This window comes from Daldinia loculata (genome assembly GCF_022478755.1).
Source record: "Daldinia loculata strain CBS 113971 unplaced genomic scaffold F4817scaffold_33, whole genome shotgun sequence".
NCBI classification, from domain to species: Eukaryota; Fungi; Ascomycota; class Sordariomycetes; order Xylariales; family Hypoxylaceae; genus Daldinia; species Daldinia loculata.
Genome location: NW_026054887.1, coordinates 24,185 through 48,221, shown reverse-complemented (window position 1 = coordinate 48,221; position 24,037 = coordinate 24,185). Strand labels below are relative to the sequence as shown.

Sequence of the window (24,037 nt, the reverse complement as noted above, 5' to 3'; positions counted from 1 at the left end):
GCACGATCTTCACTCCGTCGGCAGTTATTCCACGACTCCAAAATAGGCATATGAGAATACGTTTAAATAGAACAGCTTCGCGTATGTAACTATAGGCTCGTGTCTACCATGTATCTCGGCGTTGGGGAAGTGGGGTCGATTATATGTAGATACTCTTTACCCCAGATTCCAGACAGCCCCCTATTCCCCTTTAGGCTATATATTGCAACCCAGCACTACGCGTTCTGAACTAGATCAGGCAGAACCCTCACCGAGCCCTCGCTCGTCCAGGTCTTCCCCGCTCCAGGCCGAGTCTGCCCCTCCGGCAGTGCTAGAGTGAGCGGTGCCTCGGACGTGCTTGCATCCTTACCAAAGTGCGGCGCGCGAAGATCGTCATCCTCGGTCTTCTTTCCCGTCACCGGATGCGGATAGTGGAAGGGCACCACGCGCGTGTCAGGCCAGAGCATCTTTTGTTCGATGATCTCGTCAGGGCCTAAGGGGTCCTCGGGGTAGGTCTTGCTAGGCCATGGGATGTAGTTCTCCTTGGTCAGAGACCAGCCTTTCTCATACTCAGCATGCCAGAATGGGAAGTATCGATATCGGAATAACTTCCAGACGCCGTTCTCTTTGATATACTCGTTCTCGTAGAGGCCACCTTCCCACCATTGGACATGTCCGCGTGGATGAGTCTCCTTGACAGATGTATGCGTTCCAGCCTGCATCAGAGCGCGCATTCTGCACCAGGCATGTGTTCCGCTAGGGTCAACATCGACAATATCTTGCATCATAATATGATCTAGCAGAAAACCACGGACTGGGCCGTTACGTCCGTTAACGAAGGTCTGCTGAAAACGACCGTTGTAGAGTCTTTTAACGCCTTCTTTTCCTCTATATCGCGACCCAAGGAATTCCACATAAGTATCTGGATGATCCGCGTACATGTCCACAACCTAAACACACGTCGGTTAATATAGATAATCTAGAATATAATCAATATTCACCTGCCTCATTATATAGGCACTTGTCAAGATAGTAGCCATACTTGAAGTGAGTTTTTCGCACTTCAGCTTCATCTGAGATGCGCGAGACCTCATTTCGGAGGAGAGCGACCTGCTCCTTCAGCTCTGCTAGCTCAGATACCATGGTGTCTAGAGGCGAATTTTAATCGAGACTATCGTTGAATGCACACTCCCAAGAGGATTAACATCTGGCCTTGACTCGGGTTGATATTTAGCTAAGTATATATGTCACTCCAGATCGAGCTCATAAAGACCCCTGTTCCGAAGGACCATCTTGGTAAGAGCTATGTCATGGAACTAGACTGTAGCTAGTCCCTGAAGCTGGGCTCGGCAGATATTCCCAGGTCGTTCAATACCAAAAAGAGCATCGTCTAATCCGCAGGTGCGGGGAGCCTGTCGACCCCGCGGGGATTTGGAGACTGTAAATGAAGTAATCAAAGTTGAAGCCGGTTCAAGACAACAACGTAGTCTCTAGTAACTTGGGTAATTGTGTTCCTGCGGGAGACCTATGGCGAATAAAGAAGTCATATTGCAGCAAATGGACGTTGTCTCCAACCAAATATGCATTTAACAATTAGTTCTAACGAGCGGCTTTCCATTAGATGCTTAACCCAGTGGATAAGAAATTTCTGAAGTCTCGAAGTTACATCCTAGGTACGTAGTAATAGGGGTAAATCTGTAGTATGTAACCCAACCTGTAAGTATCATGACGAAGTGAACCTAGTACATATATCAGTATAAAGAGAATAATTATATTTAATCGCATATCCCACATAATACACTGGCTTGTAGATAATATCTAAAAAATAATGGAGCTGCCCTGAAGTGTCGTCTCTGTACAAAGGAGTGATCTTGAGAGGTATGTTATCCGTAGCTTCAGATGATGTCTTCTCTCTTGTTGTAATGAGTTTCTAGTACTCGTAAAGTCGTCACTTCCGCATTATTCAAAGGACGACGCATGTACCTTCTTCTCCCATAAAAGATGTAGGGGAAGGGAATAGGGGAAAGGGTAATGGACATTGTAATACAACTTAGCAGGTGGCTGATTAACGTTCCAAAGCACCCGACTGAATACTTTCTTTGGTATTATGCACTTTTGGAAATGTGAACTATAGTCAGTCTATAGACACACAGTTTCATTAATTCGAATTCGGTGTACCGTCATCATCTTAAGAGTGTATTATCAAACACAGTCTATAGCTTGCTACATTACTATCTTATTTTCGCTACTCTATCCGTTCGGCATTAGCCGAAATTGCTATAATACCTTCGCGATGAAACTGGCTGGTTTCCTACGAAGTTACGTGGCTTCGGCTTTATTAGCTTCTTTACCTATAACCGGGGCTACCATAGATAAATGCGATGGAGTCTTGGTCTCGGAGGTATAATACTAAATACTATTCCGTTGAGACAGGCCGCGGAACTGACAAAGGAGTACAGACACTTCCTGTCCTTATAAACTCGACTGCCCTCCACGAGCATTTACAGGCATTGCAAAAGATCGCAGACGCACACCATGGGAACAGGATAACAGGCTCCGCTGGCCACAACCAAACTATACAGGTACAAAATGTTGGCTATATACACATATATACGGCCACTAATCTGGTATCTAGTATATTCAAGATCACATGAAGTCCCAGGGTTACTACGTGGAGGTCCAGCCTTTCCACGATTTAATACAAATCAACAGCAAAGCTACCTTGTGGGCGAACGGTGAAGCTTTCGATGTTGAGCCGATGGGATGGTCTCCCGAATGCGCTTTTACTGAACGCCCCCTCATAGCCGTTAATGGGGTAGGATGTAAAGCTGTGAGTAAATCAATAACTTATTTTGAAGACGATTGCTGATATCATTAGGCTGACTACCCGCAAGAGGCTTTAGATGCGGTTGTAATAGTTGGTGCAGGCGGCTGTTCTCTCTCCGACAAGTCGATAGCTGCGGGTGAAGCTGGAGCCATAGGCCTCTTAATGTATGAGTTCACGCAGCTCACTCCATGCTTAGGCGGGCTGAACGATCGTCATATCCCATCGGCAAAAATAGCTTACAGGGATGCCGAACGCATACTGGCGCATAGACTTCCCCTATCCGTTAATATTTTCGACATTTATATGCAGTATAAGGAGGTCTCCAGGTTTGTACCGCCGGACTAGTGTATTATGTTTTCACACTAACTTCGAAAAGCTACAACGTGTTTGCAACCTAGGAATATGGAAACAGGGACAAGATGTTGTTGGTTGGTACGCATACTGATTCAGTCAGTTCAAGCCCAGGCATCAATGACAATGCCAGTGGTGTAGCCAGTCTTCTAGAGGTTGCTACACAGCTCTCAAGGTTCAAAACAAATTCGACAGTCAAGTTCGCCTTTTGGACGGCCTCAGAACCATGTTTACTAGGCTCCAAACACTGGATGTATACTACCCACAAGGAAGAGCTTCGGGAAATCCGCCTTTACCTCGATGCCAACATGCTTGGCTCACCTAATGGCGCCCTTAAGGTATATGACGGGCATGGCTCCTCTTTCGGGACACCTGGACCACATGGCTCCAGAGAAGCCGAGGCAATTCTAACACAAGGGTTTGAGGCTCAGGGCGTCAATTTCACAAGGACCGAGATCAGCAACCGTAGCGACTACGCTACATTTTTTGACGCCCAAATCCCTTTTGCGGGTCTTTTCAGCGGCGCCAACGGATTGAAGACATGGAAGGAGGTAGGTATGTTCGGAGGTGATGCCGGGGTTCCATACGACGCCAACTATCACGAGCCGGACGATAATATAAAGAACATCAATATGAAAATCCTGTTACAAAACACAAAGGCATTAGCCCACGCCGTTGGAGTTTACGGAAGAAGCCTCGACAACTTTCCGGCATCAGCGATCCGGCATTACGGCACGTCAACAGGATATCTATACCCACTGCTGGCCTCAGCATGGGTTGCATACTACTTGTTGTCCTAACTAGTGTAAGCTAACTATACCCTCTGGATTCCATTACACTACTGGGAGGCGGTAATGCTGAGAACGAGTACGTAGTATTAATTAGAACACCTACACACATCGCGTAATTTCAAAATAAACCTTGAGATTAGCTTCTCTGCTGGACGCTCCCGTAAATTATTATTGATGTGACTGATAATTGAGAATTGATGGTTAGTGTAATTTTATGTTTTACTTGTTGTCTCTCCCCCTTTCCAGCTCCAGGATCTACATCGAATTACGTCTCTTCCAAGCCGAATCGGCGTCCGGATGGATATTGGGTACTTCGATGTCCTTCCTCAGCTCCTTCTTCCGCTTCCAGTCGGAACCGAATCTCCTGTCGCGGTCGCCCACCGCCTTCTCAAAATCGAACTGACCGTCGGCTGTGAAGCTAGTCATCAACTTGGGCTCGCCAAGCGGAAGAGTATCGCCCCGGTCCGTCTGCCATAGGTGGTATACCTTGCCGTATAAACCGATGATGTGCTTCATCTCCTGCGTCTCGGCAGCCTCCCAGACCTGCTGCACGCCAGGCACGGTCGTCGGTCCCGGCATGATTAGCATGCCGGATTTCACCTCGTACACGTGCGAATGCCATAGCTTCCGCTCCTCAGCGGGTAGGGTCTCGTACAGCTTGGGCGTGATCATGTACTCGATACCTATAAGCCGGGCGTTGCGCCCGGGACCATCGTAGAGGATGCATTGCCGGACGTCTGGGGGGTATTAGAATGGGATGGGTTGAATATAGGGGTATTCATAATCTACCAACCTTCGGTTAGGTGAGCGCAGTAGTGATTCGCTTCTACGTAGCGGCCTGGCTCGTCAGCGTATGTGTGGAAGGCGTTTAGGTGGGCACAGAGTTGCTTCGTAGGTTGGAAGTTTTGGATCATGGATGCGCCGGTCTCGAGGATCGTGTCCTCGGTTGGGACTGGGCCGCCGGGGACTTGTGGATTTGTCGCCATGGCCTTGTATGATGCTATTGGGAGGAAGGGTAGGCTGTAGGCTTACAATGGGGCTGACTTATCTTGATGGTTTAGAATGATGTCTTGTTTAAACCGACACTAGCTTGTATGTATAAGTGATGTCCTTTAGATGCTAGAACAACGAGTATAAATACTATAGTTAAGCTCGATAAGAATATACGTAGATATTACCTATTCATTGCCATATATTATCCTACACTTACAATACTTATAAAGTTTCATTCAACTTCAACTAGATAGAAAGCAATAATGCTGATGTCATGAGTGCGTCGTCCGCTGCCGAATCAGCGGGACTTGCTAGAAACCGGCAAATAGAGCAGCATACTTGACTGCTCTGTAAATGGCTACAGTCGATAGCTTTAAAGCTAAGTTAGAGGTGCTCTCGCATCTATAATACTTGATAGTACCTATATTAGAAAGGAGAGTTGTAAAACCATGTTTACATGTGCATTTAAGACTTAAGTAGATGGACCTCGAGAAATCACGTGTAACCCCTTATCGTAACATCGTAACAACCTTATTACAGGTAGAATGTACAGTGAATGTACAGTGCATATGGTGGACCATTAGTGCAACTGTGCCAAAATCAAGAAAATTGGTTGCACTATGTCTAATAAGGTAATATAATAAGCAACGCTAAGCGCACAGTACGCTATATACAAAATAATAAGGTTTATTATTATCAGCACTAATATCCGGGCTACCTTCCTTACTTATATACACAACATACAACACATTTGAATAACTTTACGAAAACAACACTCTAGACGTTATAATTGGTATTATTTTATAGCCGTAATTGATGCGAAAATAATGGACCAAACTGCATGTTTATGCGATGTGTATTGAGTATTATATTGCTATTAAAGTATCTGGAATCTGTTTGGAATAACTCCATCGAGGTGCTTTTAAAGGGTATCACGTGCTTGCCTCTCCAGACAAGCGCTATTTGATTCTACTACAACATAACAGCCAAGAGGCCGATTTAGATGCAACTTAAATAATTATTTTCGCATCAATTACGGCTATAAAATAATACCAATTATAACGTCTAGATTGTTGTTTTCGTAAAGTTATTTGAATGTGCTGTATGTTGTGTATAGAAGTAGGAAAGGTAGCCCGGATATCAATATTCAATTTTATTGGCTGATCTTTTAAATCTGTGGAAACACTGGCTGTATAGTAATGCTTATATAATTACGTAGTTTCTTCAATATCTTTACCAATATTAGGTTAAATCATATATAACCTAAATTAAAATTTTCGTTATTTTATAATCAAAATATTAATGTTTTTTAAAAAAAATTTAAATAAATATTGGTTAGGTTATTGTAGTATAAAGTCAAAAAAAGGTACCTATGTATTACCTTGTAAAAAGTATACAGCGCAAATAGTCGAGCCTATACTATACATCTAATGTTACTATTACCTTATTAGACATAGTGCAACCAATTTTCTTGATTTTGGCACAGTTGCATTAATGGTCCACCATAGTGCATGTCATGTACCCCACTGGGATCTGGCCATAGCGTCATTCTATTAACGCCCCATTGACGAAACCGCAACCTAACAATTAGTAACTCGCCAACCAACCACACGACGGTAGAGTTTCACACCAACACCAAGCCCAATTGCGTATCCCGAATTAAAAGAATTCCAAGTTCCAATTTTTGCGAATTCTGATATATACATACCACACCACACGAGGGGCCCAAACCCAAGCAAATCATGGCGGCATCCCGCCGCGGCCAGCCTGAGCTGCAGGTCCGCCTTCCCTCGACCCAGAACGTTGCGGTTCCCGAATTACCTCCCATATCCGCCCTGTTTCTGATCGACTTCGACGTCAAGGCCGGGTATACCATCTCGTGGAAGGCTTCTAGGCCTGGGGTAGAGCTCGAGGGCGTTGTTGAGTACAAGTCCCTGCCTTCGGGACTACATACCGTTTCGGAGGACTTGATCTACTTCGTCCACGATGGGTATGCGGGGTTGAGCGCGTTTGTCAATGCGCCTGTTGAGGATAGCGAAGTGCGGAATGCGAGGATGCTGGCGGTGGGTGTGCTGGTGCCGCTGAGTTACGGTCGGTTGGGAAGGGCTTGGAGACATGCTGAGGGTTTGAAGACAATGGCATCGACATTTGCTACTAGTACCAAGGACATCGGTATATTGGAGGAGTACTGGCAGAAGCATCAGGCCAAGGAAGAATCAGTTGCGCCTATCGAATCTGTCGAGTCACCATCTATTACATTTCAACCCCCGCCGAAGCAACCTCAGGGCCACGCTAGGAATCGTTCGGCCTCTGATGGAGCAGCTTTACTACCGCCTGGCCATAGACTCTCTGCATATCATCCTGCCTGGAGCTTGACAAAGCTCTTAGACACATTTGGGCCGCTGATATTTCCAATATACCGTGCTGCGTTGTTGCGCAAGCGCATTCTAATATCATGTCATGCACCCGTGCAAGAAGCTTGCAACTTTGGTCAGTCTAACCATGTATTAGCATTAGATATACTAGTCTGCTAACAACGATCCTAGTTTACGACATATCTATCCTATCCAATATCCCACAACCCATATTCCACCTCTTATCCCCCAGCTCGCCTCCCCACCGCTTACGACCCCTCTTCTCCATCGGCGTCCACGATATCCCTTTCCTTGTTGAGGACTCCAAGTCCAGACGCAACAGCGACGACCCCACAGGCGGCGATCATGAGGCGGGAACCGGTTGGATAGCCTGCACGACCGACAGTATCCTTGCCATGAAAGATACGCTCTGGGACGTCCTCGTCACCCTACCAGCTCCGCACTCCACCAAAGCAGCGCGGCGCATCTGGCCTAAGATCGAAGGGCCAGGCGGTATTCCCATCCGCGCCTCGCAGCGGGATCTGCGACGCTTCCGCACTCTCGAAGCCGGGCTGGCCCGACTATCCTCGCAATTAAGTCCCGGCACGTCGCCCACCACGTCTCGAGACCCTACTGTGACTAACAACCTGTTTTTTGATGACGCAGAGGAGAAGGAGGTTGTCGAGCCCCTCAGCTGGACCGCTCTTGCCTACAATGGCTTCATGTGGTGGGCCTCGGCCGGCGAGCAAGCTCTCACAGAAATGGCCGAGGAATCAGCCCGCGACGCCGAGCTCCTCGCCGACATGGGCGGTTCACCATCCTCCTCTTCCGCAGTCCGAATGGAGGCTCCCCTGCTCTCCGCGTCAATCGTCTCACTACCACCTGCCGACCCCAACGAGGCGCGCACAGAACTCGCGCTTATCGCGTATTTCCACCGGCTTACGATGCAGGTCCTCGGTACGCTGGCGGCCCTTGTCGAGAGTGATGAAGATGACAGGGAAGATGGCTCTAGGGACGATGACGAAGATGATGGTACTGCCGCGTTGATAGACGACGATGACGGCGTGGAGGGCCGGGGCGTGCGTGTAAGCAGTGAAGATGTCGCGCGCATGGGCCTTGATGTGTGGAGCGCTGCGGACGCGGCGTCTGTGACGGCGGCTATGGCGGCGTATTTTGGCCGTAGGGCGTATGTTGAGGGGAAGGGGGTCGAGGTTTGTGGTGTTAGAGTTTGTTAGTGATGGATGGATGGGTGGGTTTAATGGTCGTGAAATATGGGGTTTGACGAGCTACTTAACCAGTGATGGTGGTATGAAGCGAGGACAGGAGATACTCCGTTGTATATTAATATTGCCCTTCTCGTGACCATACGAGATAGGATAGGAGGTTAGTGTTTGGGGCACAGCAGACCCAAACATCGTCATAGGTAATGGGTCACTCACTGGTGTGTTATCTGTATATTAATTAGTTCGCGTGTGCCTCGTATAAAGGCCTCGGAGATGGAATTGAATATATTACAAAGCAAAGAAGTACAATGGCTTGGTCTCGGAGATGCATGCGGTGAGCTTGAGATAGGGAGATATTTAGCTTGGTAAGGTATTGTAATAGTTAAAGACCTGTCTATATGCCTTGGTGACAGTATTATTATCTCAAGAAAGCGCCCGGCCAATTTTCAGCTTCAACATTGCATATAACGTTTATTTAGTAGACATTATGAAAACATGGGAGGTATATAGGCTAGAAAAGCAACTTAGACGTACGTCGCAAGCCTGATATACAATTATTCCCCCTTAACCAACATACAATTTACAACCCCCCTATTCCCATTCTCATGAACACAACATAACACAAATCACGCAACATTAATCCACTCACAGCTCAAAGAACAAGCATACGAACATGATATCTGATCTTAAACTTTCATCTGCGCAACGCGCGGGCTTGCTTTAGTATATACGCCCTATCGCAGGCGCCTGTCTCCCTACAACGCCACGACGCCGATCCTATGCCGCTGCAGCGTGCGCGCTTTTTCCCGCACAAAGAACTAACTAACTAACTGTACACGTACGCTACTATCTCGATCGAGATGCAGCCATCAGTATCAGACACCGCGGTCTGATTAAGGGGGGAGATGGGAAATAGTACGCCTGATTAAGGTTTTCAATGCACGACCGATTATACTGAAATCTCGGTGCCGGTGCTTGTTTCGCTGGTGCTATCATCTTCCTCCTCACTACTACTACTATCTTCGTCGTCTGTCACCGGAAACTCGATACCCTACGACTCGGGCTCGGTATCAGTGTTTGTTTCGCTCGTGCTGTCTTCTTCCTCTTCGGTGCCACTCTCCTCATCTGAGTCGTCGTCGTCTTTCCGCCTCTTCGGCTTTGTGGCACCTGCAACGTTACCGCCCTTAAGTGCGCTCATCTGGCCAGCAAGAGAATCTGGATTTATGTTAGAATTGGATATAAATAGATGTTAAAGTAGAAAGCTTACCTTCTTCTGGCTCACTGATTTCATCCTCTCCGGCCATTGCAGCCGCCTTGCTAGCATCCTCAACGTTAAGGGTAACCTCCATCTTCGTGTCAAATCCAATGTAGCTGTCGCACACAACGTGCATGACAAATGTGTAGGTACCAGCTTGAGGAGGAGCGGCAAACTGGGCCTTCAAGGTCTGCATGTGGTATGTCGGCTTTCCGTCATCTGTGAATATAGGCATGTCGAATGTAGTGAAGGGGAAAGGCTGTACAGCCATCTTTCCCTGTTTGCTATCCGAGAGAAAGATGTTCCATTTCGGTGAATGATCACGGGGATAGTGAGGAGCGAATGCAATAGGCGGTGATACGGGTTTGTTGTCTTCCTTTGAGATTACCTTTCCATTTGCGTCCTTCACTGTCTTTTTGCGTCCCATAAGTGCGTCAAGATCATCCTCAGCAGCATCGACATCCTCTAGATCAAGCTCGTCGATCTCCGGAACGTTTGTGCTCCCAGGAGGAATAAATCGACCCTTTACAACAAGAGTGACCAAAGATGAGGGAATAATAAACCGTTCGCCAGCAACCTTGAAGAATGCCTTTGCGATTCTAAGGTAAGGAAGCTGCTGTGCGACACCGACCGCTGTCTTGTACTGCTCTTCGTTTAAAAGTCCTTCTCCGACTACAGCACTTCTGCGCTGCGAGTCAGGTTGGTCCATAAATTCCTGAACAGTAACATGCGTTTTCGAGTCGCCCTCAACGGCTTTCACCACTGTTGGTGTAAAATAGGGAAGCTGGAACAGAGGAGAGGCCTTCGGGGGCACGGCTTGGATGAGTCGTTGGCTAACGTAGAATGAGGAGAGGATAGGAACAATGTTGCCATATGCGAGTGAGATCACTCTGAAGGAACCGCAGAGGCTCTGCGCAATCGGCGCAACCATATACTTGGCACTGTTCAAAGCTGGGTCGTCGAGCTCTACGCGGCCAAGGTAAGCCCATAAAAGTGCTAGAACCTTTCTCCTTACGCCGCTATCGAGATCCTCTAACTTCTCTTTATCCTTGACTGATAATCCGCCTGCAAATGGGGTGATTTCTCCTTCTGCCAGTATCCTCGATTCAATTTTCGCGAGACCGGATTCGGCCTTATCTCCCTTGAGCGCAATCTGGAATTCCTTACCACAGCTAAGAGCAGTCACAAGGTCCCCCTCGTCCATAGTCTCGGAGTACTCGCGGAATAGGTTGTTGGCGCTCTCGACTTGGACTCCCTCTTTGGTTATACGTTGGGTACCGTACCACCAGGATCCGACGTAGTAAGGTAACAAAACTCCGAGAAGTAAAGCGTACACCAGCACGACGTATTTACCATTTCCTTCGGATATGATGAACTGGGGGAGGGCAATTCCAATGCTGTAGCTTTGCTTGCCGTCGGGGTGTCCATATTGGATGTAATTGTTGCGAACATCCTCATCCGTAAGTGCTTGGTATGCCTTCGTAAGATCAACCCATTTGTCGTTCAATGTCTCGGCAGTCTCGTTCTTATCTGGGTCCGGCCTGGCCTTGTCCGGGTGATATTTGAGACCGAGTTTTCTATAGTGTGATTTGATCTGCTTTTCGGACGCCGACTAGAATAAAGTTTATTAATACAAGTACTGGAAATGCGCAATTTGCAAAGACATACTTCAGAGACTCCCAGGATATCATAGGGATTCCATATCTTAGCTGTCGTTCGTTGGGTAGTAACGATTAGGTATAACATTCCGGCCATGAGGGTCCATCCTATTAGAGCGGCAATGGCGCGCTTGACCTTGCGCTGTTTTCGCTTCTGGGCTGCGCGCTGCGCTTGAATAAGGTCGGCATGTTCTGGTTGGTATGAGGTCTTTGTCCGTGGTGCAAGTGCGGCAGGGTCTTTGCTCGGGGCGAGGAGGCTATATGTGAGAGGTAGCGTGACGATAGAGGTTAGAGTGAATACGAAGAAAGGGTAGAATTGTCCCTGTTCGTCGTAAGAATACTCTGAACCCATGGTGCAGACGAGCCCTGTAACAGGGACTTTGAAATAACTTCGTTGAGGACCTCAAAATATGTTTCGTCTGGAATTGTTGTTGTCGAGTGTCGAGAAATTGCCGAAGAGAGAGGGAGAACTTGTTGTGCTGGAGTTGAACTAGATTGGTTAAATTTAGAATCGCCAGTCAAGGCAAGCTGTCCAAAGGAATTGCATAACCCGTCTTGAATCGTGGCCTTCTAAATTTCGAGTGGCTACGTACTAGTGGGTCTCAGAGGCCTTATCGATAGGATATCAATAAATGTGGCGTGTCCGGCTTATTTATGATAGACCGGGTTCTATTGATCAGGTACCCGACTTTTGTACCTGACTAAAACCACCAGATTTCAATATCCGAGTTACTCAACTGCATTAACCATTGAGATAGAGCATATATCGCAATAAGGTTGTCATATCTCATTCTGTGTACTTTAAGTAGGTGTTTTTGGTTTTCTTTGTCTACAAATTATTCCACGAAACCTGTTCTAGAGTTGTCCTAGAAAAGAGCCTTTGTGTGCTCATGAATTATACTTCTCTACATCTCCCTATAGGTACCAGCCCGAACACCATCCCCATGGTAGACCACTCAGGTCCCGACAAATGGTATCATGGTTCCAACTCTGCTCTTATAATTTATATATTCCTCCCCGAAAAACCGGACGAGCAGTGCCTCTTCATGCTTTACTCTGCCAGAAAAGAACTTCCATAGGACAACTGTGTAGCCTATAAAGCAAATGGGGTTTCCCAGAACCATTTGCGTCCCTATGCTCCAGTAGAAGAAGCCAAAGTACGCCGGATGGCGCAGAAACGAGTAAATACCCGAGGTAACTAGGGTATGAGAGTCCTTTTTACGCTGCTGAATAGTGTGATTGAACGACTGTCCAGCCTGACCCATCGCCGCGCTGCGGACGAACTGCCCTACAAACACCAATATGAACCCTAACAACAAGATGATATGCCCACTATAGAGCGGTGCCCAATGTCGATTCGGGAACAGTAGCTTGGTAAAGAGACATTCAAGCGACGCCGCCGTATGCGCAATAGCATAAGCCGGCCAATTCGCCGTTAACAAGAACGAGCCGATATTCGCGACCGGGGTATTGTACCTGGCAGTAGTCCAAAACTCGAGGAAATGGAACGTCGCCAGCGCGCCGATAAAGAAAGGTACGCGCCACAGCGGCGAGGACGTAAAGACCAAGATCGAAATCATAGCGACTGCGGACAAGGCGAGCGCTATGCCGAGGCAAAAGGACCGAATCGCAATGCCCTCGAGGGACTTGGGCCCCGCGGGGAAGTAGGCCCGTTCGGGCGACGTCTGGACGCTCTGCGCAACGGGACTAAGGAGCGGAAGCAGATTGTCAGCATTTGTGCGCGTGTTAATCGAGGCGAGTTTTGCAATGGAGCGCTGGCGCGTGTTGAAGCCCGTCGCCCACGACACATCGTCCTCGTCGTGACCATGCAGAGGGGCAAACCCGCCGAGCACGGGTGTAACAGGCGTCGGCGTGGGTGTAGGTGTAGGCGTCTCTGACGCAGTCGGCGGCGGAGTAGTAAGTGACATGATGGCGCTCCAGGGACTAAGATGTTCTACCAAGAGCAGCTAAAGCGACGGGGAATATCGGGTAGGAAGCCGGTTCAGGTAGTATCACGGCGGTGATTGCTTTGAAATAGAGGTTCGACAGTTGCTAAAATAGAAAGCAAACTTACCTATCCGGCGGTGACTCCATTGTGCTCCGGAAATACCACTTTCTCCTTTTTTATTGTCTCGGAGTCTCTTCGCTTGATATCAAGGACAAAGACGGACTCGTTGTAGGAACCAATCCATGATATGTGTGTACGTTGTTGTATGTTGTATGGAGCATAACAACGGCTTAGAGTTAGTTAATCAAGTTGATAGGATATGGTTGATAGGTTATCGAAGACATTCTTTTTTATGGGTCCGTCTAAGATATAGATTACTTACCTAAGCAAGTATTTAACCTACCAAATCTACATCTACATTGACTTTCTCTACTTCCTTGGGCAAAATCTAGACCTTCGGTAAAGATTTAGTAGAATATCAATGAGAAACGGAAAAGGAAATATTAACACCAATAAATAAACTAAATAATACCCATCACTCCAGGACAATGCCATGTCAATAATTTGTTTTATTCGTATCCCGTTCGTACAACAGGGCACCAAATCTAGTTCATTCCTCGTTCATAAAGCAAAGGGTATCATAACTTTTCTCTATCCCGTGATCCTTACTACGAATCATTCAATGCCGGGTCGATCAAGCCATCCAAGTCACTAGGCTGGATAAGCTGTCTCATCTCGGCCTCGTCGTGAAACCATTCCCCGTCAAACACTGGTGCCATTGAACCCTCCAAACCAGTATCGGCCCCAATCCAGAATTCGCCGTTCCTACCACCCGCCTCTTCCAAGTTCCCTTCCCCTTGCATCATATCGTCAAATACCATCGGCAGCATTGGGTCTGCCCCCGGCTCTGCTAGTTGTTGTAGTGCATGCTCGATGATATGCTCACTTTGTAGGTGTGTCTCAAGTTCGCCATTGTGTACGAATTTGGCGGTACAGCCAGAAATTGTACATGGCAGTGTCCGTCTAGACTTCTCTCCCATACCCGTGAGCTCTTCGAGGATATCAGACGGGTCGCGTTGCTTGGGCTTGGATACTCCCTGGGGCGGCTCTGGTCGTTCATACTTTAGATGTATATAGCGAACATGGTTCTCTAGATTGGCTTTGGTAACGAAGCTCTCCCCGCAACCGTCGGATTGTAACCAGTGTCCCAAATCTTCTGTGCCACTAAGATCAACCTCTCCGCAGACGAACCGCATGCCCTCATGGAAGCTTCGTATATGAACATTGAGGTTCGATTTCTTGGTGAATGTCTTGGTGCAACCCGGCCACGTGCAAGCAACAGTTTTTCGCTCCTCGATGCTCTTAGGATTTGAGTGCTCGAAGTCAATATGCTGCTCAAGACCTAGTCTGCCGTTGCATTGGATTCCACAGAACATACAGCTGACATGATCTTGTTTCATGTGAGCTTGCAATAGGGCCATTGTAGTGAATCCTACTCTCTTGTGCTGACCACTATCGATGTTCTCCTGATGAGTGCTGCATTCCTCGCACCAGAAGCGAATCTCGCCGTGTTCTCGTTCTTGGTGACGTCTTAGAGCTCCGGCGTTATCGAACCCTGCGCCACAAGCATCTCCTGATGTGCCATCTTTGTAGTCGCAAGGGTAAGGAGCAACACGGAGATGCTCGGCGCGAATGTGACGTTGTAAAGTCTGATGCTTACGGAACGACTGGCTACATGGAGGGAAGTCTCGGCATCGGAATCTCTCTTGGCCCTCATGAACAGCTTGGTGTCGTCTCAAACGAGTAGCTGTCATGAAACTCTTGCCGCAATCAGGTTGGGCGCAACGATGTTCACGCTCATCAGTGTGAGAACCCTTGATGTGCTGTCTTAAGTGTTTCTCCTCAATATAGTCTTTGTCGCAACCAGGAAATGAACACTTATACGGTCGTTCCTTGTTGTGAGATCGCATGTGGGCAGCAAGACGGGCTGGGCGGTTGAATGTCTTGTCGCAATCGGGGAATGTACATTTGATCGTCTTGAGGTCTGAGGGAAACTTGCGCGCAGGGGAAAGAGGAGTCAGCGGGGTATCGTTTGCGGGAATAGTAGATGATGTGCCGGCATAGTGTGATTCGTCGTCGGAACCGACATCGTCAACATCAAGTTCAAAGTCGAATTCTAGTAGAGAATGACAGCAATTAGTTGATGAATTAGTTAAAAAATAATATTAGTAACTTACCATCAGGATCGGCGACCCTACTTCTCTTAGCTTTGGGCCCATTGGGGTCCTCAGCTTCCTCAATCGCAGTCCTCTTCATAATGGAACAGGCTGCGATTGACCATGTTGTAGAGGTAAATTGTCAAGTTGCAGTTGCATGTGCTTGAACCTCCAGGACCCTTGAAAGTCAATTGAGGAAAATGTTGTGCCGAGCTGCGTATCGAGATATGATAATGATATCGATAAGAAAAACTTTTATGGGGAAATGTTCTCTAGCAGCAAAGCTACCTAGGTAGGTACGTACTTGCATCAAGCCGCCTGAAAGCAGCTGAATGAATAAAATGGTCAAAGCGCTAGTTCTAGGTAATTCTAGCTAGACGGCAGACGTGCAGTCATAACAATCCTTGGCCTCGATTCTTTTACCTATCAGCTTTTCCAAATTTTTCGCATCGCATCTGCCAAATCGCGTCTCCGTCTGCGGTTTGCCAGCCAACATCACAGCTACACTAATATTTAGGCCTACAAAGCTCTCCTTTCGAGTTTATTAAGTGATTTTCATTAATCAAAATGTCTGACTTCGGTGATGATGGGGATGTCGGTGGAGCGTAAGTTATGCTATTGGCACATACATAGCGACCGGTGCTCTAACGCGTCGCAGGGACGAGCCTATGTTCGAGGACGAAGAGCCCATAGATGATGAGCTCGACCCCGAAGTTCCCGACAATGAGGAGGATGAATTCACCCGAAGAGGCGTAGATGAGGAGGAGAACGTTGTCGTCTCGGGCGATCCATCTGCTGCCGCAAACCGAACAAAGTCTACGACAAAGTTGAACAAAGACAAAAAGATCCCTAACGAGGAGCGATCTACCACTCCATACCTGACAAAATACGAGAGAGCCCGTGTTTTAGGTACCAGAGCACTACAGATCAGGTAAAGCAGCATTGACAAAGGCCAAGACCTAGCAAACGTTAACTAGATGTTGTATAGTATGAACGCTCCTGTCCTCGTGGATTTAGAAGGAGAGTCAGATCCTCTTCAGATTGCTATCAAAGAACTACGCGAAAAGAAGATTCCTCTGATCGTCCGCCGTTATCTTCCCGATGGCTAGTACGTCTTGAATTTTCCATACCGCAAGTATAATTGGTTGGTGCTAATTATTGTACAGCTATGAGGATTGGTCCTGCGAAGAGCTGCTCCAGTAAATTGGATCCGGGTATCAGCTCCCTCGGTCTTTCGCAATCTGGATATTGAACCGACTCTAGCATCGCTTCGAACGATCCTCCAACGGATAGGGTTGACCGATAGGACTACGCGGGAAGGAATCGTCAGATGACTTAGAGAAGTTTGCACGAGCATGGAGTTAGTGGTTGCTTTTCGGAATATATCAAAATTTCCCCTAGGCATAAGACTTCTGAGTACACGGCGTCGAGGAATTAATATCTGCTCGGTTGGTTACATGGTAGCTAATTGCGTCGCATGACGGCCGTGGGCTCCGTTATCAGCTTTTCCGCAAACTACCTATCAGCCTCATCTAGAGGATATAAGCGGTGAGCAAATGTCCCATAACCACGTGCGCCGACAAGAAAAATGTTGCCAGATACGGCCGAGTTCACCGGTAACTGCCGTCAGCTGCGGATTGATTGGTAGTGTTGTTATTATAGTTATTCTAACTAATAGTCAACGAAAAACAATTGATGCATTTTATGTCCCTATTTATAGGACTTATAAATGCAACTACAATCTACCTGAGCCTATTCATTACATACATAGCAGGTAATGGCGCTTGTATTAAAAATAGGTATACGCGAGTTCATTTGGACTATTCCGAAGACTTGCTAGCTCATCCCTAGAATACTAGAGGCGAGCTTAAAATAGCGGTAAACCTTCGTATTGAATTGAATTCCGCATGAAATATCCAATGCGGTGTGACTATTCCGTATTTAATGTAAGGCTATCGAGGGTCACATCCGCTACGTCCCGCTAAACTAACAGACCAATCAGTTCAGGTAACAACATCTTACCAGCGGAGCGGACCTATGACGTCGGCTGACCGTTTAAATGGTTGAAAACTGCATGTCAGCTCGTGCAGCAATACATAGCCGCATTTTCCCTTACGTTCGGCAGGTTCGTCACTCATAAGGGTCCTAAAATTGCCCCTTTAGGACTAATAACATGACCACTGAATACGAAGTCTCGCCTTTAATTCTCTCAAGACTGTACCGTTAGAATTGTGCGACAATGTACCGCCACCATGAGTGAGCTTAGGTGTGTTGCTTGGTACATTACGTTCTATCGCATCATCTAAAGTTGTCAAGTTTATACATACTCGCGAGGATCAATAGAGCGCATCATAGCCGATTCGCTAGCTACTTAGATAGCATGATATGTAGCATGCTGCAAATTTACATGCTATCTCTTATGATAATGTATTACGAAGTGGCGTTTGGTTGATTATAACTAGGTAACATATAAGTAAACGAGACTTGGTGTTTGTCGTTAGCAAACGGGAATAAGGCGAATAAATTATAAGAACAATTTACAACTTATCCTAACTCACAATATATATCTATTATTACACACATACCTACCTCTTAATCCATATATCCCTAGATACATCAGATACAAATTCTAGGACTCGAGATTTAATCCTGCCTAAGCGAAGCTGTATTGTCGATCAATATTGCCACTACTGCAGCATTACTTCCCTTATATGTATTCCTTCCTGCCCACTTTATTCCCCGTTGTCCGTGTTGAATAGCAGGAGCAACTTCACAAACGTACAGACCGGCAGTAGCTAGGGAAACAGAAAACTCCACTTGGCACTTCCTTTGTTCACCAGCTGCAGGTCTACATTCATATATCCATCGCTCCTAACAACACGAAGACCCAAGCACGAATATCCTTTCTTACCTCACAAATTCGTCTTGCACTCCAAAATTTCTTCGCAAAAACACATCATCGCAAGATTACTCTATCCATCCGCAACAATGCAGTTCTCATCTATCATTATCAATCTCATCGCAGCTTCGACTTGCATCTCTGCCCTTCCGGCACCGCAATTGGCCAAGAGAGAAATCGGAGGCGTAAGTTCTATCCCTCGCTTCTTCTTCCCACACCGCGCAGCGCAGATTGCTAACTCGCGAATCTCCAGGTTCTGATCTGCAATGGTGCCAATGCTACGGGCACATGTCACTATGAGGTCTACTCAATGCACGATTGCCACGAGCTCCCTGACGGCCTCATCAACAACGCCAAGACGTTCGCTCCCGATGGCGATGCTTTCTACTGCTGGCCTAAGGTGTAAGTTGCAAGATATCTCTCTCCCTCCTTATTATCACGCACTTTAGCTAACTCACTATGTAGAGGCCGTTGCGATCAGATCTGCACATCGCCAACCGGTTGCACATTCGGTGCTGTCTCCTTCTACAACCCCATCAAATGGGATCTGTCGGCCATAAAGTGGGATACTTTGATCACATCCTTCGAGTGCGCGCTCAACCAAACCACGAAGGCATAGGCACAAGAAAAGACTTTTCGAAAATGTTGGCAGCCCAGCATGGCGCTAATGAAGCAGACAATCGTCTGTTGTTAATATTTCCAAGCCTGGTCTCCAACACTAATGCGAAGTTCGATTGACTTTCCCGTTTATTAATGGGTTGCCCGCGACGGAGTCTAGTCGGTATTCGGGTTCTTTTTGGAATTAGAAGCTGCCAATGACGTCGCTCAAGCGGTTTAGAATGTGGGGTAGATAAAGAAAATGGCTTGCTCCGAGACCCGTCAGCGGGGTTAGCTCTCTCTCCCCTCTTCGTCTTGACAATTCGAAACTGCCGGGGAGGAGCTTGAGGGGCACCAAAAGCACATTACATTACCGTTGATGCAGCAATCGCATCATACATGCAGTAATTCATAGGTAATTCACTATTCCGTACGCTGTACATATTAGAAGCATAATCACATCATTAGATTTAATTGACTTCACAGATCAAAAATATTCATTCCTCTTAGTTCCCTCGCCGTCTTTGACTTGCACATCTAACCCACTAAGAAGGCATCGTATATTTATATTCCAGACTCCAATATTCGTATCACACAGTGGCATTTAGACTAATCGCAAAAATGGCCTTCGAGACCAAAGCCACCATCGCCAATTTCGGCGGCAAGCTGCTCAAGCTGCAACACCAGTCCTCCAGCACAGGCACCCCTATGGACGTGAACCTATTCCTACCTCCCGCCGCAGTCTCCGGGTCTAAGGTTCCCGTGCTCATCTACCTATCCGGTCTAACTTGTACGCCTCAAAACTGCACCGAGAAGGGCTTCTTCCAAGCGCACGCCGCGCGCAAGGGCATCGCCCTGGTATGGCCCGACACCTCGCCCCGCGGCGCAAACCTACCCGGCGAGACCGAGAGCTGGGACTTCGGCGCGGGCGCGGGGTTCTACGTGGACGCGACCCAAGCGCCCTGGAGCGCGCACTACCGCATGGAATCGTACATATCGTCGGAGCTGCCGGCCGCGCTCTTCGCCGCGTTCCCCGAATCTCTCGATTCCGAGCGCGTCAGCATCACGGGCCACAGCATGGGCGGGCACGGCGCGCTGACGCTGTTCCTCAAGAACCCCGGCAAGTACCGCAGCGTAAGCGCGTTTGCGCCCATCGCGAACCCGTCCCTGTGCCCCTGGGGCGAGAAGGCGTTTTCCGGATACCTGGGCGCGGACCGCGAGGCGTGGAAGAAGCACGATGCTACGGAGCTGGTGAGGGGGTGGGCGGGGAAGGATATCAAGGCGTTGGTTGATGTGGGGACGGGGGATAACTTTTATAAGCAGGGGCAGTTGTTGCCGGAGAACTTTGAGAAGGCGGTTAAGGAGGCGGGGGTTAAGGGGTTGGAGTTGAGGTACCAGCCGGTGAGTTTTTTTTCTTTTTTTTTCTTTTGCTTCTGTGATTGTTTTATTCTTGGACGGGTTTGCGAATGGCGATAGAATTAAGCTAACTGATGTGTAGGACTACGATCACTCGTACTTCTTCATGTCGACGTTCGCCGGGGATCATGTCGAGCATGCTGCGAAGTACCTACTCTCGTAAGAGCATTTGTCCTTGGACGGCCGCAACACTCAGAATCCGATGGTAGATTGTGTATGCTTCTCTAATTTTGGACTTACCGGGTTGGGGCGATGTAAAAGGAACAGAGACTCTAGTAATAGTGGTAACGGAGAAGGCAATAACAAGAATCTAAGTTAAGCAAAGATGAAATTCACCTGTCATGAGAGCAATGAGAACTCGTAAAAATTCGGAATATATAATATATACCCTCAATATCGACTCGCTTAAAGAATTCAAAAATAATTCTTTGTTCAGATTACTTGGTATATATTGACATTTGAAGCCGCGGATATCTTCAGGCAAGAAAAAAGACAACAATTCGCTCCGAGTGCATCGCTAGGTCTGAACCACTTTAATCTTCTGCTTCTAGCTGTTCCTCTTCTCAACGGGGCTTGAGTTCTCCTTCTCAAGCTTACTCTTCATTTCTGCATCCACCTCCCGCCGTATCCGGTGGAAGGCGAGCTTCTCAAACCGGCTCATCCCCTTCCACCAGTGGTGGCCGGCTTCGTGTTCGCTGATACGCTCGACGAGCTCCGACGTCTGGATCCTAACGTCCCGGTCCTTATGGAATAGTCCGAGGGCTATGTAGAAGAGTCCCGCGTGGGACTCGGGTGCTACCGACAATAGTAGGCTGATTTCGTCATACGAGTGGACGTACTGGGCAAACGTCAAATATATTTCTTTACTCTGTGCTGGGGTTAGACGTTGAGACCGGAGTCGGTCGTGCATATGATGTAGGTCTATCCCTTTCAGGGGCCGGATAGTATATAATTTGGCGAGGTCCTAGAACTAGTGTTAGTTGGGAAGGATTGACAGTTCAATGAAGGAGGTCTCACCTGGATGTAACTATAGTAGCTTCGGGTATTTCTCCAACCCTCGATCCTACACACGTTACCAGCAAGCTCCTTCTGCTTGGCAGCCTCGTCCGCCCATACGTACCCATGTCCGCCCGTAAGAGTTTCGAACTCGTCGCCTCCGATATAAAGGGCACTAGCCCCATACACCGTTTCTTCGAAGGCTGCGGCTATCCGAGTAAATCTGACGACCCAGTCTCTCCACTTAGCTCGAATGACTTGTTCTCCACGTCTCGCTGTTATGCTCTTGAGTATGTCATTCATGAATACTACATCTCCGGTAAAGTCCGTGGCTGCTGTATTAGATGAGCCGCTAAGCATGTTCGCAAAGGACGGGTTCTGCTGTTGGAAGTATACAAGTCCTTCGGTGATTTGCGCAGGTTCAATCTTCTCGCTAATCTTCATCCGTCCTGTCTGGAGATCGCATAGAAGATCCCACCATTCGGGGTGCAGCTCAAAAGTCGGGTTCGTAACTCCAGCAATAAAGCCAGGAACCTTCAGCAAATCGTCAACCTTGGTAAGGTCTGTGTAAGGGAACGCATGTCTAGTGAATCCCCGCAGAAGACCGCCAGACGCAAGGGCGCATGCCGCCAGGACAGCCTCTGCAACCTCTCCTGACGGCATATTATGTCCAACAAAAATTATCCTCTTCTGCGTCAGAAGTGCATTAGCAAGTACTATTATAGGATGGGTTCCTGGGCCGTTCGTAGTTAGGTGAGTATGTATAGAAAATTGTTGTGTCGACTTTGCATGCGGCTCTGAAAAGGTCTGGATGAGTTTTATGAGTGAAAAATCCCCAACTGTTTCCGGCATGATTGCTGTTGGAACCTTGACGGGGATAGGAATGCCCTTATACATGACCTTGCTCTCGAATTCGTGAGTGTCTCGTGGAACTGAGTACGCGGATTGGCCTTCGAGATGAGCTTTCGTCCCAGCTCGAGATATGCCCTGTAGCTTAGGAGGACTCCTACTTGCGTCGAATGGCTCACCAACCCCCTCGGCTTTGTCCTGAACGATTTGCCTCTGTATCATTCGTTCAAACTTTTCGACGAATAGATCTTGATTACTGCTAGCCTGCAAGAGGTATCTCTCAAGCAAGTTGAGCTTTGGCATTAAGGACAGATCCATATTATTGACGGCTTCATAGAGCAACGCCAGCGTCTCCGGGACAGGAGATTTATAATATTCTTCAAGCGCAAGCAATAGGAGAGGCTATCACAGTTAGAGACGTAGAACGGGATGACACAAGGGGCACTATAGCTAACCTTATATATGTGTAGAAAGGGGTGCCGTGTACATATAGCCATCGCTTTGACTACAGCGCCTCTCTTCACGCTTTTGTCGTGTCTCGTGTAAACCAAGTTTAATACGTATATTAATGGGGGACCCTCTCCTCCTTCAGGTTCCGAGTCGGTCGATTCATCATCGTCCCAGTCATCATCTTCCTCATCTTCGTCTTGCTCGTCATTCGTATCGTCATCTCCGTTTATGATCCCAGCGGCCCTGTCCTTTTTTAGTTTCCTCCTCTTCCGTCGTTCTGCCTTGTCTTTTTTCTCTTCGTCATCATCCTCTTGGGTCGTGTCCTTATGCAAGAAAAAGATAGTCCAATCTTGTGTACGCGAATGGACTTGGTCTGGTAACATAAGCTCTGCTAACATGTTTTCATCACCGGTTATCGCGACAGGGTACTGGTGCTCCATGACAGGACCCCGGTCGATGTCAAAGGAGGCAACCAAGATATACTCGACATGGTTCTCGGAAGACTCGCGAGGATACTGGGAACGTAGTTTCCTAGGAGATTGACCATTAGGATTAGGCCGCCTTGGCGGTGAGAGAGAAGAATGTTGCGAAGATTCGGCAGTCTGGCTCCCAAGAGATGAAGTCTTGGATTTCGAACTGGGATCCGACGTGCGGTCGTTGTTTACCACTGGAGGCTGGGGGGATCGTGGAGGGCGCGAGTGATGAGACATCTGCGAGGGCGAGCGCGACGACAGAAAGGACGAAAGCGACGTGCGATGGTTATGGTTCCCGCTACCGCCATTGGAAAGAGATTGGCTCGTATTTGTTCGCGAAAGATGGGGGAACGCCATTTGAGTTGATACAATTAGCAGTCGGTTATTCTCATTTGGTATGATCGTCGCGGTTGACGAGTCCGCCGCTCGGGTGGACTGCTCGAGCGTTGATCCCCGCGGTCACGACTGGGTCGCCTTAGTTCCTTTAACCGACAATACTAGAGGTCTAAACCTCAATGCGTCGCCAAAGTATATACCAGCTTCACGACTTCGTCTCGCGACTGTGTTCAAGTCAAATTGAGGCTGAGTGCGATTCGTTGACCCGTTGCGGGGATTTTTCGATCAGCGCCGCTTTGCCATTCGCAACTCAGGGGTCGTCGTGGGTATATGGGTATATGGGTATCTTGATATCTCGATTGGCCGTATCACCGACCAAAATCAAAAATCGGGCTAGAAGTTGAACAATGCCAGCGATAAGAGAAA

The 24,037-nt window shown here is 47.8% G+C and overlaps 11 protein-coding genes across 11 annotated transcripts; 5 read left to right on the top strand and 6 right to left on the bottom strand.

Moving 5' to 3' along the window:
* Positions 1-44: 44 nt before the first annotated feature.
* Positions 45-1,677, bottom strand: F4817DRAFT_151177 (SnoaL-like domain-containing protein). The gene is made up of 2 exons (XM_049297985.1): positions 985-1,677; positions 45-929 (listed from the first exon to the last, which is right to left on the bottom strand). Exons 1-2 carry the CDS (start codon positions 1,120-1,122, stop codon positions 216-218), a joined length of 852 nt encoding a protein of 283 aa, XP_049157852.1. The 5' UTR covers positions 1,123-1,677; the 3' UTR covers positions 45-215.
* Positions 1,678-2,272: 595 nt separating this feature from the next.
* On the top strand, positions 2,273-3,957 carry F4817DRAFT_359540 (peptidase family M28; the record flags this gene model as incomplete). Its single annotated transcript, XM_049306176.1, has 5 exons — positions 2,273-2,380; positions 2,439-2,561; positions 2,615-2,809; positions 2,858-3,088; positions 3,205-3,957. 5 exons carry the CDS (start codon positions 2,273-2,275, stop codon positions 3,955-3,957), a joined length of 1,410 nt encoding a protein of 469 aa, XP_049157851.1.
* A 100-nt stretch (positions 3,958-4,057) lies between these two features.
* Positions 4,058-5,408, bottom strand: F4817DRAFT_341248 (DUF1264-domain-containing protein). Its single transcript, XM_049303732.1, has 2 exons — positions 4,742-5,408; positions 4,058-4,685 (listed from the first exon to the last, which is right to left on the bottom strand). The coding sequence occupies exons 1-2, from the start codon at positions 4,932-4,934 to the stop codon at positions 4,204-4,206; spliced, it is 675 nt and encodes a 224-aa protein (XP_049157850.1). The 5' UTR covers positions 4,935-5,408; the 3' UTR covers positions 4,058-4,203.
* Positions 5,409-6,492: 1,084 nt separating this feature from the next.
* Positions 6,493-8,909, top strand: F4817DRAFT_341246 (uncharacterized protein). The gene is made up of 2 exons (XM_049303731.1): positions 6,493-7,431; positions 7,488-8,909. The coding sequence occupies exons 1-2, from the start codon at positions 6,684-6,686 to the stop codon at positions 8,528-8,530; spliced, it is 1,791 nt and encodes a 596-aa protein (XP_049157849.1). The 5' UTR covers positions 6,493-6,683; the 3' UTR covers positions 8,531-8,909.
* Positions 8,910-9,047: 138 nt separating this feature from the next.
* Positions 9,048-12,004, bottom strand: F4817DRAFT_341245 (DnaJ-domain-containing protein). The gene is made up of 3 exons (XM_049303730.1): positions 11,442-12,004; positions 9,786-11,385; positions 9,048-9,733 (listed from the first exon to the last, which is right to left on the bottom strand). Exons 1-3 carry the CDS (start codon positions 11,781-11,783, stop codon positions 9,570-9,572), a joined length of 2,106 nt encoding a protein of 701 aa, XP_049157848.1. The 5' UTR covers positions 11,784-12,004; the 3' UTR covers positions 9,048-9,569.
* Positions 12,005-12,126: 122 nt separating this feature from the next.
* On the bottom strand, positions 12,127-13,703 carry F4817DRAFT_341242 (ICMT-domain-containing protein). Its single transcript, XM_049303729.1, has 2 exons — positions 13,506-13,703; positions 12,127-13,138 (listed from the first exon to the last, which is right to left on the bottom strand). The coding sequence occupies exons 1-2, from the start codon at positions 13,523-13,525 to the stop codon at positions 12,388-12,390; spliced, it is 771 nt and encodes a 256-aa protein (XP_049157847.1). The 5' UTR covers positions 13,526-13,703; the 3' UTR covers positions 12,127-12,387.
* Positions 13,704-13,865: 162 nt separating this feature from the next.
* Positions 13,866-15,780, bottom strand: F4817DRAFT_341241 (uncharacterized protein). Its single transcript, XM_049303728.1, has 2 exons — positions 15,617-15,780; positions 13,866-15,555 (listed from the first exon to the last, which is right to left on the bottom strand). Exons 1-2 carry the CDS (start codon positions 15,693-15,695, stop codon positions 14,048-14,050), a joined length of 1,587 nt encoding a protein of 528 aa, XP_049157846.1. The 5' UTR covers positions 15,696-15,780; the 3' UTR covers positions 13,866-14,047.
* Positions 15,781-15,915: 135 nt separating this feature from the next.
* On the top strand, positions 15,916-17,484 carry F4817DRAFT_341238 (RNA polymerase Rpb6). The gene is made up of 4 exons (XM_049303727.1): positions 15,916-16,200; positions 16,254-16,526; positions 16,584-16,703; positions 16,762-17,484. Exons 1-4 carry the CDS (start codon positions 16,163-16,165, stop codon positions 16,796-16,798), a joined length of 468 nt encoding a protein of 155 aa, XP_049157845.1. The 5' UTR covers positions 15,916-16,162; the 3' UTR covers positions 16,799-17,484.
* A 1,099-nt stretch (positions 17,485-18,583) lies between these two features.
* On the top strand, positions 18,584-19,113 carry F4817DRAFT_317050 (uncharacterized protein; the record flags this gene model as incomplete). Its single annotated transcript, XM_049300760.1, has 3 exons — positions 18,584-18,679; positions 18,748-18,896; positions 18,960-19,113. The coding sequence occupies 3 exons, from the start codon at positions 18,584-18,586 to the stop codon at positions 19,111-19,113; spliced, it is 399 nt and encodes a 132-aa protein (XP_049157844.1).
* A 231-nt stretch (positions 19,114-19,344) lies between these two features.
* F4817DRAFT_151029 (putative esterase) lies at positions 19,345-21,054 on the top strand. Its single transcript, XM_049297982.1, has 3 exons — positions 19,345-19,506; positions 19,645-20,492; positions 20,590-21,054. Exons 2-3 carry the CDS (start codon positions 19,713-19,715, stop codon positions 20,668-20,670), a joined length of 861 nt encoding a protein of 286 aa, XP_049157843.1. The 5' UTR covers positions 19,345-19,506; positions 19,645-19,712; the 3' UTR covers positions 20,671-21,054.
* Positions 21,055-23,512, bottom strand: F4817DRAFT_359533 (spindle pole body interacting protein; the record flags this gene model as incomplete). The annotated part of the gene is made up of 3 exons (XM_049306175.1): positions 21,055-21,471; positions 21,525-22,754; positions 22,808-23,512. 3 exons carry the CDS (start codon positions 23,510-23,512, stop codon positions 21,055-21,057), a joined length of 2,352 nt encoding a protein of 783 aa, XP_049157842.1.
* Positions 23,513-24,037: the final 525 nt, after the last annotated feature.

Bases quoted from the DNA above. Each gene is read 5' to 3' on its own strand.
- F4817DRAFT_341242 (XM_049303729.1), bottom strand. From the start codon at position 13,525: ATGGAGTCACCGCCGGATAG. The intron at 13,139-13,505 runs GTAAGTTTGCTT...TCCGCTCCTTAG, and splicing joins ATGGAGTCACCGCCGGATAG to TCCCGTTGCGCAGAGCGTCC.
- F4817DRAFT_151029 (XM_049297982.1), top strand. From the start codon at position 19,713: ATGGCCTTCGAGACCAAAGCCACCATCGCCAATTTCGGCGGCAAGCTG. The intron at 20,493-20,589 runs GTGAGTTTTTTT...ACTGATGTGTAG, and splicing joins TGGAGTTGAGGTACCAGCCG to GACTACGATCACTCGTACTT.
- F4817DRAFT_341245 (XM_049303730.1), bottom strand. From the start codon at position 11,783: ATGGGTTCAGAGTATTCTTACGACGAACAGGGACAATTCTACCCTTTC. The intron at 11,386-11,441 runs GTATGTCTTTGC...ACTTTATTCTAG, and splicing joins ATATCCTGGGAGTCTCTGAA to TCGGCGTCCGAAAAGCAGAT. The intron at 9,734-9,785 runs GTAAGCTTTCTA...ACATAAATCCAG, and splicing joins AATCAGTGAGCCAGAAGAAG to ATTCTCTTGCTGGCCAGATG.
- F4817DRAFT_341246 (XM_049303731.1), top strand. From the start codon at position 6,684: ATGGCGGCATCCCGCCGCGGCCAGCCTGAGCTGCAGGTCCGCCTTCCC. The intron at 7,432-7,487 runs GTCAGTCTAACC...CAACGATCCTAG, and splicing joins GCAAGAAGCTTGCAACTTTG to TTTACGACATATCTATCCTA.
- F4817DRAFT_341238 (XM_049303727.1), top strand. From the start codon at position 16,163: ATGTCTGACTTCGGTGATGATGGGGATGTCGGTGGAGC. The intron at 16,201-16,253 runs GTAAGTTATGCT...AACGCGTCGCAG, and splicing joins GATGGGGATGTCGGTGGAGC to GGACGAGCCTATGTTCGAGG. The intron at 16,527-16,583 runs GTAAAGCAGCAT...GATGTTGTATAG, and splicing joins ACCAGAGCACTACAGATCAG to TATGAACGCTCCTGTCCTCG.
- F4817DRAFT_341241 (XM_049303728.1), bottom strand. From the start codon at position 15,695: ATGAAGAGGACTGCGATTGAGGAAGCTGAGGACCCCAATGGGCCCAAA. The intron at 15,556-15,616 runs GTAAGTTACTAA...ATTCTCTACTAG, and splicing joins TAGGGTCGCCGATCCTGATG to AATTCGACTTTGAACTTGAT.
- F4817DRAFT_151177 (XM_049297985.1), bottom strand. From the start codon at position 1,122: ATGGTATCTGAGCTAGCAGAGCTGAAGGAGCAGGTCGCTCTCCTCCGA. The intron at 930-984 runs GCAGGTGAATAT...ACGTGTGTTTAG, and splicing joins ACAAGTGCCTATATAATGAG to GTTGTGGACATGTACGCGGA.
- F4817DRAFT_341248 (XM_049303732.1), bottom strand. From the start codon at position 4,934: ATGGCGACAAATCCACAAGTCCCCGGCGGCCCAGTCCCAACCGAGGAC. The intron at 4,686-4,741 runs GTTGGTAGATTA...AATACCCCCCAG, and splicing joins CTGCGCTCACCTAACCGAAG to ACGTCCGGCAATGCATCCTC.